The sequence below is a fragment of the Vulpes vulpes genome, chromosome 14 (genome assembly GCF_048418805.1).
Source record: "Vulpes vulpes isolate BD-2025 chromosome 14, VulVul3, whole genome shotgun sequence".
NCBI lineage: Eukaryota > Metazoa > Chordata > Mammalia > Carnivora > Canidae > Vulpes > Vulpes vulpes.
This window is the reverse complement of record NC_132793.1, coordinates 50853759-50872245: the sequence shown is the minus strand read 5'-3', so window position 1 is coordinate 50872245 and position 18487 is coordinate 50853759. Positions and strand designations below refer to the sequence as shown.

Below are 18487 nucleotides of genomic sequence, written 5' to 3'. Positions count from 1 at the left end.
GTGGCTGTTATGAATGCCAGTGCCATAAATACATTTGTACCAATCTTTCTGCAGCCATGTATTTTCACTTCTTTTAGGTAAATACATAGTAGAATGTTTACTTTAATAGATGTAAGTTTAATTTTATTAGAAACTGTCAGTTTGGAGTGGCAGGGTAGCTCAGCGGGTTAAGGGTCTGCCTTCGGCTCAAGTCATGATCTCAGGAGGTCCTGGGATCGAGTCCCACATGGGGCTCCCTGCTCAGGGGGGCATTTGCTTCTCCCTCTTCCCCCCTCCCCTGCTCATGCTGTCTCTCAAAATAAATAAAAATCTTAAAAAAAAAAAACTGTTTCCCTAGTGGTTATAGTATTTAACACAACTACCATGAGAGTTTCAGTTATTCCACAACTTTGTTTAGCTTTTCGTGTTGTCAGTCTTTCTGATTTTCACCATTGTTATAGTATGTGTAAAGTAATACCTCATTGTGGTTTTTATTTGCATGTCCTAATCATAAATGACATTGAACTCTTTGTGCTTACTCCTGTATTTTTCTTTTGACGTTTATCTTGCCCATTTTTATTTATTTTTTAAAGATTTTATTTATTTATTCATGAGAGACACAGAATGAGAGACAGAGACACAGGCAGAGGGCGAAGCAGGCTCAATTCAGGGAGCCTGATGCGGGACTCGATCCCAGGACTCTAGGATCACACCGTGGGCCGAAGGGAGGAGCTGAGCCACCCAGGCATCCCTATCTTGCCCATTTTTATCATGTTGTTTATCATTTTGCTACTAAATTGCGTATAAATATAACCTGGAATAAAGCCAGTTTTGAAAGTTTGGGAGATCTGTTGCATGCAAATGTGGATATACTTAGCACTACTGAATTGTAGACCTAAAAATAGTAAAGTTGCTATATTTTGTTATCTGTTATTTTTTTTTACCACAGTTTTTTTAATTTAAAGAGAAAGCCAGTTCTATGGCTTACCTATTAGTTGTTCAGTTTTATAATGTCTTTTGATAAGCAAAAGCTTTGTTCTGTTTCGTTTTAATTTGGGTGCAGTTCATTTTAATTTGCTTTCTTTTTCTTTGTTGTCCTTTATGGTTAGTACTTTCTGAGTTCTAAGAAATCTCCTCCTATATCAAGATCTTAATAAGATATTTAAGATATTTTCCTACATTTCCCTCTTGGAGCTTTGTAATCAGTTCTAGAAGTCATTTGCATTAATTTTGTTTATGATAGGAGGTAGAGATTGAATTTCTGTTTTCCCGAGCAATTATCTAGCTCTTCCACTATTAGTTCTTTACAAGAATTTCCTTTCCCCAGTGAATTGCTTGGTGTCTGTGTGGTAAATGAGTCGGACACAGGTAGATGTGCTTATTTCTGGGCCCTGTTCTGTCCCATTGATCTACTTGTTACCCAGACGCCAAAACACTTCTTTGACTACAACTTTATAGTAGTACTTTTCTTCTTAATTTGTTCTTTTTCAACATTTTTCTTTATTTTAGATCTTTTGCATTTCCATGAAAAATTTAGAAGCAGATTATAAAATTCAACCAAAAAAGCCTGCTTGGAATTTGGTTGAGATTGCATTCATTCTGTTGATCAATTTGAGGAGAATTAACTCTTTTTTTTTTTTAACTTTGTCTTTTTTCTTTTTTTAATGGTTTATTTGTTTGACAGAGAGAGAAAGAGAGAGAGAGAGGGAAAGGGAGAGAATAAGCAAGGGGAACAGCATGGAGAGGGAGAAGCAGGCTCCCCACTGAACAGGGAGTCTGATGTGGGACTCGATCCCGGACCCTGGAATCATGAGCTGAGCCAAAGGCAGACACTTAACGGTCTGAGGCATGCAGGTGCCTTTGAGGTGTTCTTATTAGGATTTTGTAGGATGTCCTATAGTTAGCCACCCAGGTGCCCTGAGGAGAACTATCTCTTAACACTCAATATTAACCTTCCATTTTATGGACTTGATATATTGTTGCATTTAATTTGTACTTCCTTAATTCTCTTAGCAATGTTTCAAAGTTATCTTTAGAATTATTTCTAAATATTTTGTTGTTCATGCTGGAATTTTTTTTAATGCTGTTATAAAGGGTATTTTTCTAATTTTGGACCTTCTCTTGATTCAGCCAATACAATTCAAGGCAAATTACAGTTAAGATAACCCCAGGTGGATGAAATTATCAAAAGGTACTTCAGAAAAGAACCGTCTGTCATTGAGAGAACCACTTGTACAGAGACATGTGGCTCACATAAATAATCAAGTTTTATGGTTAGTAGTCACAAAGTCAAAAGAGATTCTGCTGTAGGCTACCTTAGGTTTCTGATGAGTGATTTAAAAATTTGTATACTTTGCTCTTTGATGAGTGTGGATGGCAGTTAGAATTACACACGAAAGTAGGGAAAGAAACAGACAATCAGACTTTGTTTTAGTAACAGACTGTGGATTGTGGATGGGAAGGGTAGCAGGAAATTTATGTTCTCTTAAATATGTGTTTCGTTTGTAAGTATGATATAAGGATAATTTAACATATGAAAATATATAAAGGTAGTATATCACATTTACAGAACAAAGGATCAAAATCAGGATCGTCTTTATTAATGCAGAAAAAGCATTTGGCAAAATTCAATCAATGAAGGGAAATTACCTCAATGTAGAAAGTTCATATAAGAAAGCTCTCAGCTAACATTATAATCAGTGGTGAAAAACTGAAAGCTTTTCCCTAAGATCAGGAATAAGACAAGTGTGCCTATTCTCACTTCTGTTCAACAGAATGCTAGGAGTTTTAGCCAGAGCAAGTAGCCAAGAAAAAAAAAAAGACATCCAAATTGGAAAGAAGTAAAATCATCCGTTCTCAGATAAGTGATCTTATTTGTAGAAAACCCTAAAGATTACACACAACAAAACCCTGCTAGAACTAATAAATTCAACAAAGTTACTGGACTCAAAATCACTCAAATCAGTTGTGTTTTTATACAGTAACAATGAAAAGTTCTTGAAGGAAATTGTTCTTTAAATCCATTTACTGTAACATAAAAAAGAATAAATTAGGAATAAATGATGAAAGAGGCATAAGATTTGTACATGGAAAACTACAGAATATTGCTGAAAGAAGTTAAAGAAGACACAAATAAATGGAAAGTCATCCTGCATTCATGGATTGGAAGACTTAATAGTGTTAAAATGTCCATATTACCCAAAGCCATCTACAGATTTGATGCACTTCCTACAAATCCCAATGGGTTTTTTTTTTCTTCAGAAATAGAACGAAGAAATTCTAAAATTTACATAGAATCTCAAAGGATCCTAAATAGTCAAACATGGACCCTTATCTTAAGCCATATAAATAAATTAACTCTACATGCATTAAAGATCTAAATATAAGACATGGAACTATAAAAATCCTATAAAAATCCTATAAAAAATCATAGGAGAAAATCTTCATGACATTGGAATGGGCAATGATTTCTTGAATGTGATGCCACAAGCACAGCAAAAAAAAAAAGAATAGACAAATGAGACTGTCAATAGAATGTAAAGGTAACATACTGAATGGAAGAAAGGTTTGCAAACCATTTATGAGATAAGGAGTTAGTACCCAGAATATATAAAGAATTCTTGCAACTCACTAACAAAAAAACAAATATCTCAATTAAAAAATAGGCAAAAGGGATCCCTGGGTGGCTCAGTAGTTTGGCGCCTGCCTTGAGCCCAGGGCGTGGTCCTGGGGTCTCAGGATCAAGTCCCACATCAGGCTTCTCCATCAGGCATGGAGCCTGCTTCTCCCTTTGCCTGTGTGTCTCTGCCTCTCTCTCTCTCTCTCTCTCTCTCTCTCTGTCTGTCTCTCATGAATAAATACATAAAATCTTTAAAAAAATAAAAAATAGGCAAAGAACTTGAATACACATTGCTCTGAAGAAAATACACACATGGCCGACAGGCACAGGAAAAGATGATCAATGTCACTAATCATCAGAGACATGCAAGCAGGCGGTATTACCTTATACCCATCTTAAGATGGCCACTATCAAAAAACCTGGAAAATAAAAAGGGTTGGCAATCATGTGGAGAATTTGGAATCCTTATGCACTTTTTGGTGTGATTATAAACTGGTGTAACCATTATGGAAAATGGCATGAAGAATCTTCAAATATTAAAAATAGAAGTCCAGTGTGATCCATCAATTCATCTTCTATGCATATATCCAAAAGAATTGTAAACAAGATTTAGAGATACTGCACATCCGTGTTCATTGCAGCATTATTCACAATAGCCAGAGGTTGGAACAGCCTACATGTCCATCAGTGGTCGAACGGATTAGACAACGTGCCATATACATACAATGGCCTGTTTTTCAGCCTTATAAAATGAGAAAATCCTGTCGTATTCTGCAACATGGTTGAAACTCAAAGACATTAAATGAAATAAGTCAACCACAAGAAGACAAGTACTGTGTAATTCCACTTACATGAGGTTTTTAAAAGTAATCAAACTCACAGAAACAGAAAGTAGAATGGTGGTTGCCGGGATGCTGGGAGGAAGAAATAGGGAGTTGGTCAATGAGTATAGAATTTATCATGCAAGTTGAATAAAATGCTAGAGATCTATTATATAACGATGTGCATAGAGTTAAGAATATTATACTTTACACTTAAAATTGTTGAGAGATAAGTTTATGTGTTTTTTTACCACACTTTTTGAAAAGTGAAAAAGCCTCTTTATTCTGGTTTATTCTGATTTTCTGACAGTGCTCTTTGCTGTAATGTGTTTTTTAAAAGTATATTTTAGGGCAGCCTGGGTGGCTCAGTGGTTTAGCACCGCCTTCAGCCCGGGATGTGATCCTGGAGTCCCAGGATCAAGTCCCACGTTGGCCTCCCTGCATGGAGCCTGCTTCTCCCTCTGCCTGTGTTTCTGCCTCTCTCTCTCTCTCTGTGTGTCTCTCATGAATAAATAAATAAAATCTTTAAAAAATAATAAAAAGTATTTTTAAAGTAATGGTTTGAAATCTGTTAGAAAGTTTCATAACTGGTGAATGTATTTGTGATCAAAACCTTTGCATAAATTCTAACTATAACCAACAAAACTATGTGAATATGAACATGGAAATACACATTTCTCATCATTTTAAATAATATTATGTAATAGATCTCATAAAGTAGTCATTGATATCACTGATTTGGAGACCTTAATGTCCCTAAAATATCTAGCCTAAAATAAATTCAGTTTCTAAAAATATTTTTAACTTTTATAAACCTATTTCTCATATTAAATATAAATATACTTTTGCATGTCTTTTTATCTCACATCTGTTTAAATTCTATCTAAAGAAGCTGAAATTGATGCCCTCTTTTTTCTCTCTGCAAGTTTTCCTATTGCAGAGAGAGGCATCAAAACAAACATTCCATTGATTATTTTTAAATGCCACTGTAGCATCCAGGTAGCTGTAGCATGTTCTCTACCTGATTTTCCTGTCCATTCTTGTCTTTATGCTTTATATCAAAGACAGCTTTGGGAGACACAAGCCACAAAATGGAAAAGTGTGAGTAGTTTGGCATGAAGGAGAGAGACAGGCGGTAGAACTTCCTTGCCTTGGTGGCCGACAGTGCGCTGTGGATGGGGGGGTGGCAAGGGATTTACGATCTTATTGTATGTATTTCTGAGTGTGTAAATATGTTTATAAACCTTAGGGGTAAAATTAGTTGGTGAATCTACCTTTCTAGCTTTCTCTTTGAGCATTAAAACATGTCATTCTGGGGACACCTGTGGGGCTCAGTGGTTGAGCGTCTGCCTTTGGCTCAGGGCATGATCCCAGGGTCCTGGGATCAACTCCCATGTCGGGCTCCCTGCAGAGAGCCTGCTTCTCCCTCTGCCTCTGTCTCTGCCTCTGTCTCTGCCTCTCTCTGTGTGTCTCTTGTGAATAAATAAATCTTTTAGAAAAAAAACCAAACATGACACTCTGAGCTCTGTTGCAACAAACATGGAGCAAAAATAAAATCTTGGTTGAAAGTAGACAAAGCAACCAATAGGAATCATTTAAATGAAAGGGGCTACAGCTGTATGGAATACTGAGCAATAAATATCTTAAAACAAGAGTCAGCAAACTTTTTCTGGGAAGAGCCAGATAATAAAATTTTTAGGCTTTACGGCCCATACAATCCCTTATTGCAACTCTGCTGTCACAGCATGAAAGCATTTATAGCAACATGTAAAGAAGTGAATGTGGTAATTTTCCAATAAAGCTTTATTTACGAAAAACAAGCAAGAAGCTGGTTTTGGCCTCCAGACATAGTTAGCAAACACTTGCCTTAGAATTTGAGTAGTATCACCAAAATCACCACCATCAAAGGAAAAGTCAGGTGAATTCTGTTCCCTCCTGTGTAGTGTGAAGAAGCTGATTTCCTGCCAAGTGGTGTCTAGTACCAACGTCTAGTACCGACGTTCCGAGAGTTTGTGAAAGTTGACTCCGGCATCTGTTGTGGCAATTCATATCATGTCTGGCAAGATTATAGCTGGTGCCCCTTGAACCAGCAAGTTAAACATACTGTGAAATGTACTCCTCATTTCATAGAGCCATCATCCTGATGGCTATTGAGTTATGTTCTCAAAGAGCATCTGCAAAGGAGAAATGCAAAAGGTTCCCACTATTTTGCAGTGTTAGCAGAACGTGGGTGTTAAGGAACTTTGTCAGAAAAGACTGATGTCACATATTAACCCAAATTGGGAAAGCCATACACTCAGCTCCACGTGTGGCCTAGCTGAATGATATTACTGAGGTAGCAAGCTGTTCCATAAGTGCTGCTTTTAGGAAGAAGATGGAATCAGGAGAGCCAGTATATTCCTGGAGTCATTTTCAGTTATTCATTGCTTCATCTTACTCATCTCCACAACCTGACCATTTCTGGCTTGTTACTGCGTCTTTTCAGATCTAATGCTTTAGTCTTTATTTGGATAGTTCTTGATCTAAGCCCTCGTCACCTCACCCGACAACTAGAGCATCCTCCTGGCTAATCTCCCCTGGGCTGTCCGTCTCTCCTGAGGGTACCCTATATGCAGCAATTTATTCTTCAAGAACTTGTTTTGGCTTATCTCCTATTATATAAAATCTATCCTGTGTTGGGGCACCCGGGTGGCTGAGTTAAAGTGAATGCCTTTGGCTCAAATCGTGATCCTGGGGTCCTGGGATCCAGCCCAACATCGGGCTCCCTGCTCAGTGGGGAGCCTGCTTCTCTTTCCCCCTCTACCCCTCCCCCTTCTCTCTCAAATAAATAGTCTTTTTAAAAAAAAGATAAAATCTATTCTGTGTGTTTCATGGAGAACAAGCTGCATTACCATTTTAAATTTTTATTTGTGATAGTCACACAGAGAAAGAGAGAGAGAGGCAGAGACACAGGCAGAGGGAGAAGCAGGCTCCATGCAGCGGGAGCCTGACGTGGGATTCGATCCCAGGTCTCCAGGATCGCGCCCTGGGCCAAAGGCAGGCGCCAAACCGCTGCGCCACCCAGGGATCCCTTTTCCTCTTTATTTTTAATGGTCCAGCTAACAGCCATAATTCACTACAGGTTATAGAGAAAAAGTTGATTTTTTAATTTTTAATTTTATTATTTTTTTAAGATTTTATTTATTCATGAGAAATAGAGAGGCAGAGACATAGGCAGAGGGAGAAGCGGCTCCATGCAGGGAGCCCAATGTGAGACTCGATCCCGGAACTCGAGGATCATGCCTCGAGCCAAAGGCAGATGAGCCATCCAGGCATCCCAAGTTGATTTTTTTAAAAATAAAACTTCTGAACAATGACATAAATGGGGCCTCCAAAATAGGTTCCTACAATTTAATAGTTGCTTTATTATCCTATTTAAATTTCCTGGTGAACACAATTAAACTTGACAGGAATAAATTTATGTCCTAAAAGACAAGGGCAATGAATTATATATTTCATATATTACTAGGGACTGATATCTCTTAATTTAATAAACCTTGAAGTTATTTGAAGATGAATTAAAATCTCTACATGACTCAATGACAAGAAGTCATTAGTGGTATAGCCCTGATGATCCCTTGATAAATGATAAATTAGTGTTCTTGTTTATATAATAATCTCTCTGTGAGTCCCATGAATAATGAAAGAAGAGGTAGGATCAAATTTCCACAAGAGTAAGAAATCTTTTGAGAAAGTGCTATTGAGAGTAACAGCCCTCTCTCCTCCTACTAAAAGTTGGCCTCAAGTAATAATAAACATTTCTACTTACTGCTTCCTATTTGTTCCAGACATTTAGTATCTATTAACTTTTTAAATTCTCAAATAATATTCTGATACAAATATTATTTTATCCATTAGGAATCTTTGAGTTGCCAGCACAGAAGATGTATTAAAAATTACAAAGATTTGGGGTCCCTAGGTGGCTCAGTCAGCTAAGTGACCAACTTTTGGTTTTGGCTCAGGTCATGCTTGCCGGGTTGCGAGATCAAGCCCCACGTGGGGCTCCGCACTCAGCAGGGCCTCTGCTCTCTTTGCCTCTCCCCCAGTCACTTGTTTGTGCGCACACTCTCTCTCTCTCTCTCAGATAAATCTTTTTTTAAAAAAAATTAGAGGTTTTATTCACTTAATTGAAAAGTCTAGAAGGGAGTCACCTTTGAGGCAGTTTGTGATCCAATGGGTCAGGCATGTCACCAGAAACCATTCTCTTTCCTTCACTCTCTTCTGCTTTCCATGATGATTGCTTCACCCCTCATCTGCCAGTCCTCATGATGCTACAAACCATCTTATATACTTCCAGGGGCAGAGAATGCTGCTTTCCTGGTGCTTCTCTAAAAAAACAAAGTTTCTTTCTCCTCCTAAGCATCTCCTTGTGTCTCAGGGCCCAATGTGCCTCTCCCTGAACCAGTCACTTGCGGGGGGGAATGGGCCTCATTCATTGTGTTGAAGCCAGTCTAGGGCCACCTTTATTGTTGAGGGTTAGGTGAATACAAAAATAGAAGGGCAGGAAACTGAGGTGACAAAGGCAAAATAGGTATGTGACAAGCAACCAGTCCATACTATAGCTCTTTCTTTCTTTAGATGCCAAATAGCTTGAGCAAAAATAAGTTGTAGTAGTATTGTGTGTGTGATGCTCTAGGCAGAGGCTTAGTGTTTTAGATGCATTTTAGTCTTCAAAACCATCTTAAGAAATAAATGGAATTTATCCTTGTTTTAAAGAAGCTTAGAAAGATTAGGGGCACCTGAGTGACTCATTGGTTTAAGTGCTTCCAGCTCAAGTCATGATCTCAGCATTCTGGGATTGAGCCCCCCCATTGGGCTCCCTGCCCAGTGGGGAGTCTGCTTCTCCCTCTCACTCTGCTGCCACCCCCTATTTGTGCGCTCTCTCTCTCTCTCTCTCTCTCTCTCTCTTAGAAATATAAATAAAATCTTAGAAAAAAAAAAGATTAAACAACTTACCTAGGGCCACATAGGTAATCAGACCTAGGTCATTCAATTACTAAGAAGATTATTGAAAGTCTATTACGTTTATGTCATGCCATCTCCGTGGTAAACCAAAAATGGCCTATAAAAATAAATATTGTCTTAGAAACCTATCACTGATGAAGTATTCTTGAAAATAATCCATCTTGTTTTTATTTAAATGTACAGTATATCTGTATAGAGACAATCCTTGTTAAGACAGATTTACAAAAGGGAATTAATATCTTGTTTTGCCCACTTTGAACACCAAGATCCTTACTATAATGGGAATGGTAGTCTATACTCTCTGCATATGCACACACGTACATATATGCAAACACATATAAACATAGGGAGAGTATATATAATTATTGTGTATATCACAGATTCTAAGAGAGGCTCTTTAACTGGGCAGGTGATGAAAATGACAGGAGAATTTCAAAGGAATGGATACTATCCTCTACAATAAGTGACAGTGGTTACTAAAAACTCTATCATCTGATGTCACTCTCCAGGTGTTCTTTGCTTAATTGTAATAATCAAGTATTGTGCCTCAGGGAACATCCTGGCCCAGTCTGAACTATTTCCTGGGTAACTTACCTTTAGTCTCAAACTCTATCTCCTGGGGAGTTTACTTCTTCTTACGCTTACATTTGCCCAAGGCTCAGACTTTCAGGACTGAATCACAATTATTCGTTTTCATAGAAGGCTTTGCTTCTCTGCAGTGCTCTATAAGACGCTGACTAGGGCTGTGGCATGGTGCAGCTTTCCTCCTTTACTTCAGATCATTCTGTGTCTCGAATAACTAGAAGTTGGAAATCAGTTTACAATTTGCTCTGATAATTTAATGATTTTAAGCAAGGAATTTCTCTAAGGCAGAAATATTGTTGGAGTAGCTAAGAGGCAATCAGACAATCCTTGGTCTGTATCTTTGGCTGTGTCTCAGTATTTGGAAAGAGCTGTATGTCATTCTCCTTTTTAGTACTTTACCTTTTTTGACTTGGCACCATTGTTCAGGCAATTTGTAATGCTAAGTGTTGTCTTTTCTTTATATTATGCATTTGTTATTTTAGTTTGATTTGCAAAGAAGCAGTCCTTGGTAGATAATTTTTTTTTAAGTGATGCAGTTTTTAAGGCATTAGGGTTACAGAAGCATCTGTCAAAATGAGCTCAGTCTTAAATGCACTAAGTTTTATTGTTGGAATTTAAAGAATTTTATGGCATCCATCCGGTGCCATTGATAAGAAATGTAATATCCTTTTCTCAACACTATTTTAACATTGAACAAGTACTTAAAAAGCATAGGTCTCACCATTAGAGAGCGACTAGGGAAGAAATGTCAAAATGAGTGAAAAATGATTCTTGTCTTCATGGAGAGCTTAGAAGCTGCAAAATGAGATATGTACACATTGTTTACCCATTCATTCCAGAGATGTTTATTGAGGTATTATTTCATGCTAGACATGGTGTGGTAGCCTCTGAAATGATAATACCGAGCAACAGAGGCACAATTCTCTTCCTAGGGTTTACCATTTGGGGCAGCAGTTAGGGAGTAAAGGAGGATTCACTGAAGGACTACATTTTTTTTTTTTTTAAGATTTTATTTATTTAATCATGAAAGACACAGAGAGGCAGAGGCACAGGCAGAGGGAGAAGCAGGCTCCCTATGGGAACCCAATGTGGGACTCGATCCTGAGACTCCTGGGACCCCAGGATCATGCCCTGAGCTGGAGGCAGATACTCGACTACTGAGCCACCCAGGCATCCCCAAAGGAGTAAATTTAAAAAGGAACAGGAGGCAGATAGAAAAGTGCTTGAATTTGAGCTAACTTTTGGAAAGAAATATTACGATTTCACAGAACACTGAGGTTATGTCATAGGCTGCTTTAGCCCAAATTCCAGAAAAGCTCTTTTCATTTGAAAGCTATTCCAAAGCTTAAACAAAATGCTATGTAGTTTCAAGACCAGAAGTCTGCACTTTTTCTAAAATAAGCCACTACATAACTAACAAAATAATAAATACATGTGAATATTGGCCCAAGGAATAACTTGAACTAAATATTGATTTCAAGTCCACTTAATTGACACACCTATTAAAGTAGAGAAATCATTGGTTAACTTTGCTACTTGCTGTTGCTTTTGTGTATTTTGTTCAGAAAATTAAGTTAAGCGTAATAGACTTTCAATAATCTTCTTAGTAATTGAATACATTTAATACTCTTTTTAAAAGAACAGAAAAAAGAAGTTATCTGTCACTGTTAAGGTTATTTTTAAGCATATAGCTATTGATTTTGTAAATGGCCCACCTAAATTGCCTAACACTTGATTTTTGAATAAGAGAAGTTAGAGAAAGACAACATTATAAGTAGAGTTGGGCAATTGTTTATTTTCCAGGTACTCTCATTAAAGAAAAAGCCATTAAATCTCCACCTTTAGAGTGGCTCTATTTAAGGAAACCTGGATCCTTAAGGACTACAAAATTTAGGAAATGGCTATGAAAATGCTAATCCCTCTTGTAAAATTCTGGCTTAAAATCTGAGGGCCTAATAGAGAAAGTGGGAATAATTTGTTTTGACAGAATATTCATTCTAATATATTTAACTTAAAAAAATGCAACGTACTCTATACTAACAAGGAAGAATAATCGAGCCTTCCCATAGCCTTTAATGCTATGTGAAGAATGAATGCACAGTTGAAGGTCTACACTATTTTAATATGGTTGTCACCGGTGATAGGTGGCTCCTCAGCTTCTGAAATGTGGCTAGTGCTTCTAAGAACTGAATTTTGAATTTCATTTAATTTTAATCAATTGAAAATGGGTATGATTCAGTTATTAGAAAATTTTAAACATGTTTGAAACAACTTAGGCATGTGAATCTTCTTTTTCAACTATAAATTTTATGAAATCTAAATACAGATCAAATATTTGAGATGTCCCACAAAGTGTAAAATAAACCATATATTTTAAAGATTTAGGATGGTAAAATGTAAAATATTTCCACTGTAATTTTTATGATCCATACTGATATATTTTGGATATATTGGGCTAAAGAAAACATATATTATTAAAATGAATTTCATCTTTTTTGTTGTTACGTTTCCAAATGTGGCTACCAGAAAATTGAAAATTACTGTGTTGTATTTCTTCTGGACTGTGCTGGTTTAAGGAGTTGCTCTAAGATACCACTCTGCTCAGTTTCATTTTCCCTAAGATAGAAAGACTTAAACTTCTTCTAGTTCAATTTCCTTTGAGATCTAAGTTCTTTACTTTTATTATGAATTGCTCAAAAGACATAACACTACTAAGGGAAATTTGATGCACAAAAATACAGTCTGGCTCAGCGATTAAATCCTATCAAAACCATAGCTCCCTCACCCCACCCCCAGCTCTACCACCAGTGACATAATTATCATAAGCAGTCACTGAATCTAGTAACTAATTTGATATAATTTACATTTTAAACTCATAATAGTTATAATGTTTTATTTGGTATTAGAGAAAATAAAATTTCACAGAAAATTTTAGCCAGGCAAATTGGTGAGAAATTACAAATAGAAGAATTGCGTGAGTTTGATTGAATGTTGTGTGTTGAGTAAGACACAGTGTGAAGCACTTAAAGTACTTACGCTATATCTTAGGTAAGTTTATGCTGTTTTCTAATAGGTGTGTTATTTTCATATTTTGGTTTATCCTCACGTCAAACAAAATGGGCAGAAAGCGTGGCCAAATGTGTAATTTTTCCTGTCCTGTTCTGTATCTCTAGTAAGCCGTACGTCATGATTATATCTCATTGCTCGTCTGTCAATTCTTCTAGGAGGTGATTTCCTGTCCTTTCTGAGAAAGAAGAAGGATGAAATAAAACTCAAACAATTAGTGAAGTTTTCACTAGATGCTGCTTCTGGTATGTCCTATCTCGAGAGTAAAAACTGTATACACAGGTAAGGAAAACATTTTTTAAACATTTTCTGGTTTTGCCATTAGAATGTTAGGAAAGTGACATATTTGCTGCAATATAGCAATGAAATTCTTTCGCAAAATTATTTTCTTGTTTTTCATATTTTGTGGGAAAGCCTTCTCTGATAGTTGTTTCATATAGTTCACCGAAACACTTGTTTTTTTCTTACCTGAAGTGAGTCCACCCAACTAGACAATGAGCTTCCTGATTAAAGTCTATTGCATTATAATCATGAATGACATACCGATAAGATGTACCACAAGTTAGTCACGTAATCAGCTGTAGTCTTACAGCTAAATAAGATTGCTTCCTGTGCTCCCTTATTCTCATTTTGCAAGAAATTACTTATAAAGTCATGGAAGAGCATAATAATAAAACAACAGTTGATGATAGTGAATCGGCCAAGGGTAGAAAATATTAACATAATGGTCATTTCAATGGAGATTTTAGAAAACGTTATCTAATCACATTAAGAGCAGTGACTTGGTTGTAGTGCTTTTATAGATTGTGGTTTTAGTTGCTTAATAGCTGAAAATGTTCTTCACTGCTGAATGTCAACACAACTTAAGATGTCTTGCAGAATTCATGTGAGATCCCAAGTATGGCTACGTGTATACAAGCAAGATGAAGTGGGGCATTGATGCAGTTCTCATTCACTGGAAACAGCACATGATACTATTTGACTTGGAACAGAGTTCATTGTCAGATTGAACTGTTTTGGACTTTATCTAAATTGGTTCCGTTGTTGAAGTCCATTTTTTTCTGATGTGTTTCATTACGTAGGCTTTGACTTCACATTCTGGTAAAATTGTATGACTGATGTATTTTTCTTTTACTTCTTATGATGACAGATCAAATCACATTATAGCAGAACAAAGGTATCTTCACCTGAGATGTATGTTTATGTGCTCTCAGTGTGTGAGCGGCGCGTCCCATCTATCCCATCTCTGGCCCCTGGCCCCTGCCTCAGTTCCTGAGTTTGGCCAAGAAAGAATCTAGATCCAAACTCTCAAATAAACAAGAGTTTAATAGCAATGACAGCAAAAGCCCATTCTCGAGGTGGACAAGCAGGCAGGCCCAGAGACAGCAACTGCACCAGGGGCTGGAGTGGTCTTTCTTTTTTTTATGCCTGCAAGGGTATGGATCATAGCTAGGTGGTCTCTGACTAGAGTTGCCACCAATCATCCAAGGTCTCCTCCTGCAATAGGGACGGGGAGTTTTTGGCCCTACATGGTCCTCCTCTGAGCTGTCATGGAGCCATCCCCCTGCAAGAGGAGGGCGAGGTCAAAACCACTATGCAAATGTGTTATCGTGAAACTATAACTTATTGTAGGGCAGCAGTTACAGGGAAGAGTATGCGTGTGCCCCCAGTGTTTCTCCTGGCTGGTTGAAACTTGCTTTCTGCCCTTCTTAATGGTCAGAAAATACCTGTTCCCTGCTTATGTCTGGCTAACTGCCTACTCTATCAAATTGATTTTTCCAAAAAATTTTGCCACCTACTCAATTTTATTCTAAAATTAAAATTATATCCTGTGTTTCCAATATGGCTCAGCAGTCACATATATTTTAAAATACATTTCAATAAAGATACTGTATTTCTGGAAATTAAGACAACTAAACTTAACCACTGTCCTTGTATTTTTCTTTTACTTCCTATGATGAGAGATCAAATCACATTATAATAGATAATTTTAAATACTTTAAAAAAATATTTGATTTTGCACAAGAATTGCATTATCATTCATTTCATTAGGAAAACAAAACATTTTTTGTTAAAAGGGACAATGCAGGGTTTTGCTCTTTATTTAGAGAAAATCTCTAATGTTGGCTGCTCATATGTTAAAGCTACTTCAGGCATCAAATTCTCTATCCATAGTTATTCATTTTGTCTCAGGTTTGTTTTCCCAAACCATTAGACTATCTAGAGCCTTAGAGTCAGTGAATAAACAGTACTGAAACTACTTAATTAATTGTCAGTTACCAGTAGCAGTCTTTAATTTCTGTTGCATTGTGATTGAGGGAATTGTTTCAATTTCTTGCTACTTTTGTGGTGATTGCTTTTCTTGCTACTGGTTGACTATATTTTTTTAAGTGCCTGTATCATCAGAATTGAAACTGTTCTGTTGTAGATGAGTTAGCTTTTAAAAATTGATCTTACTCACCGAATCATAACATTGTCTGCTGTCATGTTATTTTTCCATTTTCCTTGTTTAGAATTTTCATGCATTCAAAAATTTTAACTGTCAACCCATGCTTGAGCATGTATCCCAGAAGGTTGTACCTATACCTTTAGGATTTGCCTGTGGGGAAGGTTTTTGATTGACTATCTTAAACAATACCACTGAAAGCAGGTTTGACAAATAGATTTCAGTTTCCAGTGGCTCTCTGTGTTGTGTATTGAGAAGGATTCCGGAATTAGCAGCAAAGAATCCAGTGATTGATCTGTCACATCTGTTAGGGCACGGATAAGCATTAACACTATGCCCCATATTTGTCATCTGTGGCATGACTATTTTCTTTTTGTCTTTAATCAATGCTTTTCTTTTTTTTTTTTAATGGTTTTCCTTATTAGCTACATTATAGCAATGATGTAATGTTTTTTCTCCCCTCACTTCCATTGATTCCTTCTAAACCACCTGCTTTTCTATTTTTCCTTCTTAATCTTGATTAGTGGTTGAATTTTATGATCCCTCTAGCCAGTGGTCTTTTGTTACTCTTGAAATTTATGTAAATGCTCTTTTGGATGAATTCATTTTCTTTTTCTTTTCATTTCAATACCTCACCAACACGTGACACTATGTTGAGTAAATAAAATATTCTTTGTGTTGAATTTTTTATAGAAGTGAATTGTGCCATAGAACCCTATTCCTATGTGTCATCCTATGAAACTGTTTCTGTGGTAGCAACAATAATTGCAATGGATGTCAATTGATTTATAGTTAAAAGATGCACTCAAGATACGTTGTGTTCTTTTTTTCTCCTAAGAAATACCAAATACAAAAATATAAATATATAGTATTTGCTACAGCAAAAAGTATTTTTTCCTCATTGGAAAACTTTCTAATGAGGTATGTTAAAAATTGATTAAACATGATCGAAAGTTTTGGTTTCCAAGTAGTGAAGAAAGGCACCAAGCCATATTCTTAAAATCCCCAAATATTGCTAAAATATATTACTAAAATATTATAAAATATATATAAATTGTGAAGTCTTTGTCCCACAGATCAAAGCAAACATTTTTAATGTGCTTTAAATTTAATATGAACTTATATACTGTACCCTGTTCAATGATTCAAAGTCCCTGGAATTCTTAGAAATATTTTTAATTGTCTCTCCTCAAAATAATACCCTAAATTGGGGGGGGGGGGCACACATTTTCTTTCTTTAGCTTTGTTTTATTGTTTTGATTACTATGAAAAGAGCAATGTTTCATTATAGATAAGTAAGTATGACAGCTGTAAAATGGAAAGGAAGTAATTGCATAAACAAATGGCCTGCTTTTGGAAATGTCCTTGTTGTAATTTCCATTTAACTTCCAGAAGGGTTCTCTTGATACCTTAATTTCTAATTGAAACTATTTCTGTTTATAGCTAGTGAATTGCTGGATATTTTGTGTTTCAATGTAGTGATAATTATCTGCATTTTCTTTATAATTATACTATAGGCCAGTGTGAATTCTTCTTTCCTATTTGAACTTTATATGAAGATTTGAAGTATGTTGATAAACTTTGGGCTGTGTGTGTATGGTATGTTACTAGATTGTTAGATGCCACTCTAGGAAAAGCATTAAACCTGATTAATTTTGATGTTAAGTGGATTGAAGCTTGGCATTATACTAGATATAAAGGGAGTGGCATTTATGGTTTTATTGCTGATGAATCTTACTCTACACGATTTATTTTTATTTTGGTTTATTTCTAAAAGTTGTCTCTCTGCCATGTTCTTTGGTGTCTGAGGAAAGTAAAGAGAGGATAAGCTTTTATTTGCATGTGTTTGCGTTAAAGATCAATCTGTGGGGAATTTGGGGAGCATTTCTTAATTTCATGATATTGTACGTTAATACCAGAAAAGTTGTTTTTGGAGAGATGCTTGTAGAAAATGATTTTATTTTCTAATTTTAAAACTTGGACTGATTTCTCTTTGTTTTTGGCCACTTTATCACAATGATGTTCTGTCATTATGGAGTAAGGCTATTAACTCCACAAATTAAAGTACGTAAGATCAGATAGATTTATTGTTTAATAAGGGTTTTGCTTATCCATTGAGAATGAAGATATTTCCAGTACTTCACAAATGTGAATATTTGCCTACTCTGTGCCTACTCTGATGTCAATAAGAATATCATTGTCCCTGCCTTCGGATATATGTAATAAAAAATAATTATGCAAAGAGATAATTAATTTAGTGGAAATAGGTGCAAAATGCCATCAGAGTACTACTAAGAGGGTCCAATATAACCTTTCAGCATGGGGTGGGGTATCATGGGAGTAATCGGGACTATGTTGAGAGCAGTCAGTAATTGTAGAAGACACGGAGTGAGACTTGGTGTTGCTGAATGGAAAAGGAAGGAATATTCCAGCTAAGGAAAAGTTAACAATATTTTTCATGAAAAAGCAGGACTTAATCATGAGACTAAAGAGTTCAATATTATCCGAATGGGAAGTCTGAAGGATGGAGCCAGGTAAACAGGGTCCATGTATACCATTTAATTCGGCTAAGCTGCAGGAGTATCAAGCCACATACTGGGATGATTTTATTTATTTATTTTTTAAGATTTTATTTATTCATGAGAGAGAAAGAGAGAGGTAGAGACACAGGCAGAGGGAGAAGCAGGCTCCCTGAAGGGAGTCCGATGTGGGACTCGATCCCGGGTCTCCAGGATCATGCCCAGGGCTGAAGGTGACGCTAAACCATTGAGCCACCCAGGCTGCCCTAGGATGATTTTAAGAAAGTTAAAATGCTAGGATTTTTAACTGGAAAAGAAAAGTAATTTGAGTAAAACTTACAAAACTTGAAAAATGAATAATTTATGAAAAGAAGTAGATATGGATCAATTTTATTTTTAAATTTCATTAGAAAAACTAATTAAGGAAAGCTAAGATTGTCCAAAAAGG

General features: G+C 36.4%; 1 protein-coding gene across 9 annotated transcripts in view; it reads left to right on the top strand.

Annotated features, from left to right (window-relative positions):
* Nucleotides 1–18487, top strand: part of FER (FER tyrosine kinase) — a 434834-nt gene that overhangs the window by 312058 nt on the left and 104289 nt on the right. For all 9 annotated transcript variants that reach the window (XM_025992805.2, XM_072736632.1, XM_072736630.1 and 6 more), the window contains one exon: nucleotides 13233–13356. In XM_025992805.2, the coding sequence (XP_025848590.1) occupies nucleotides 13233–13356 (124 nt within the window). The remainder of the gene's footprint in view (nucleotides 1–13232; nucleotides 13357–18487) is intronic.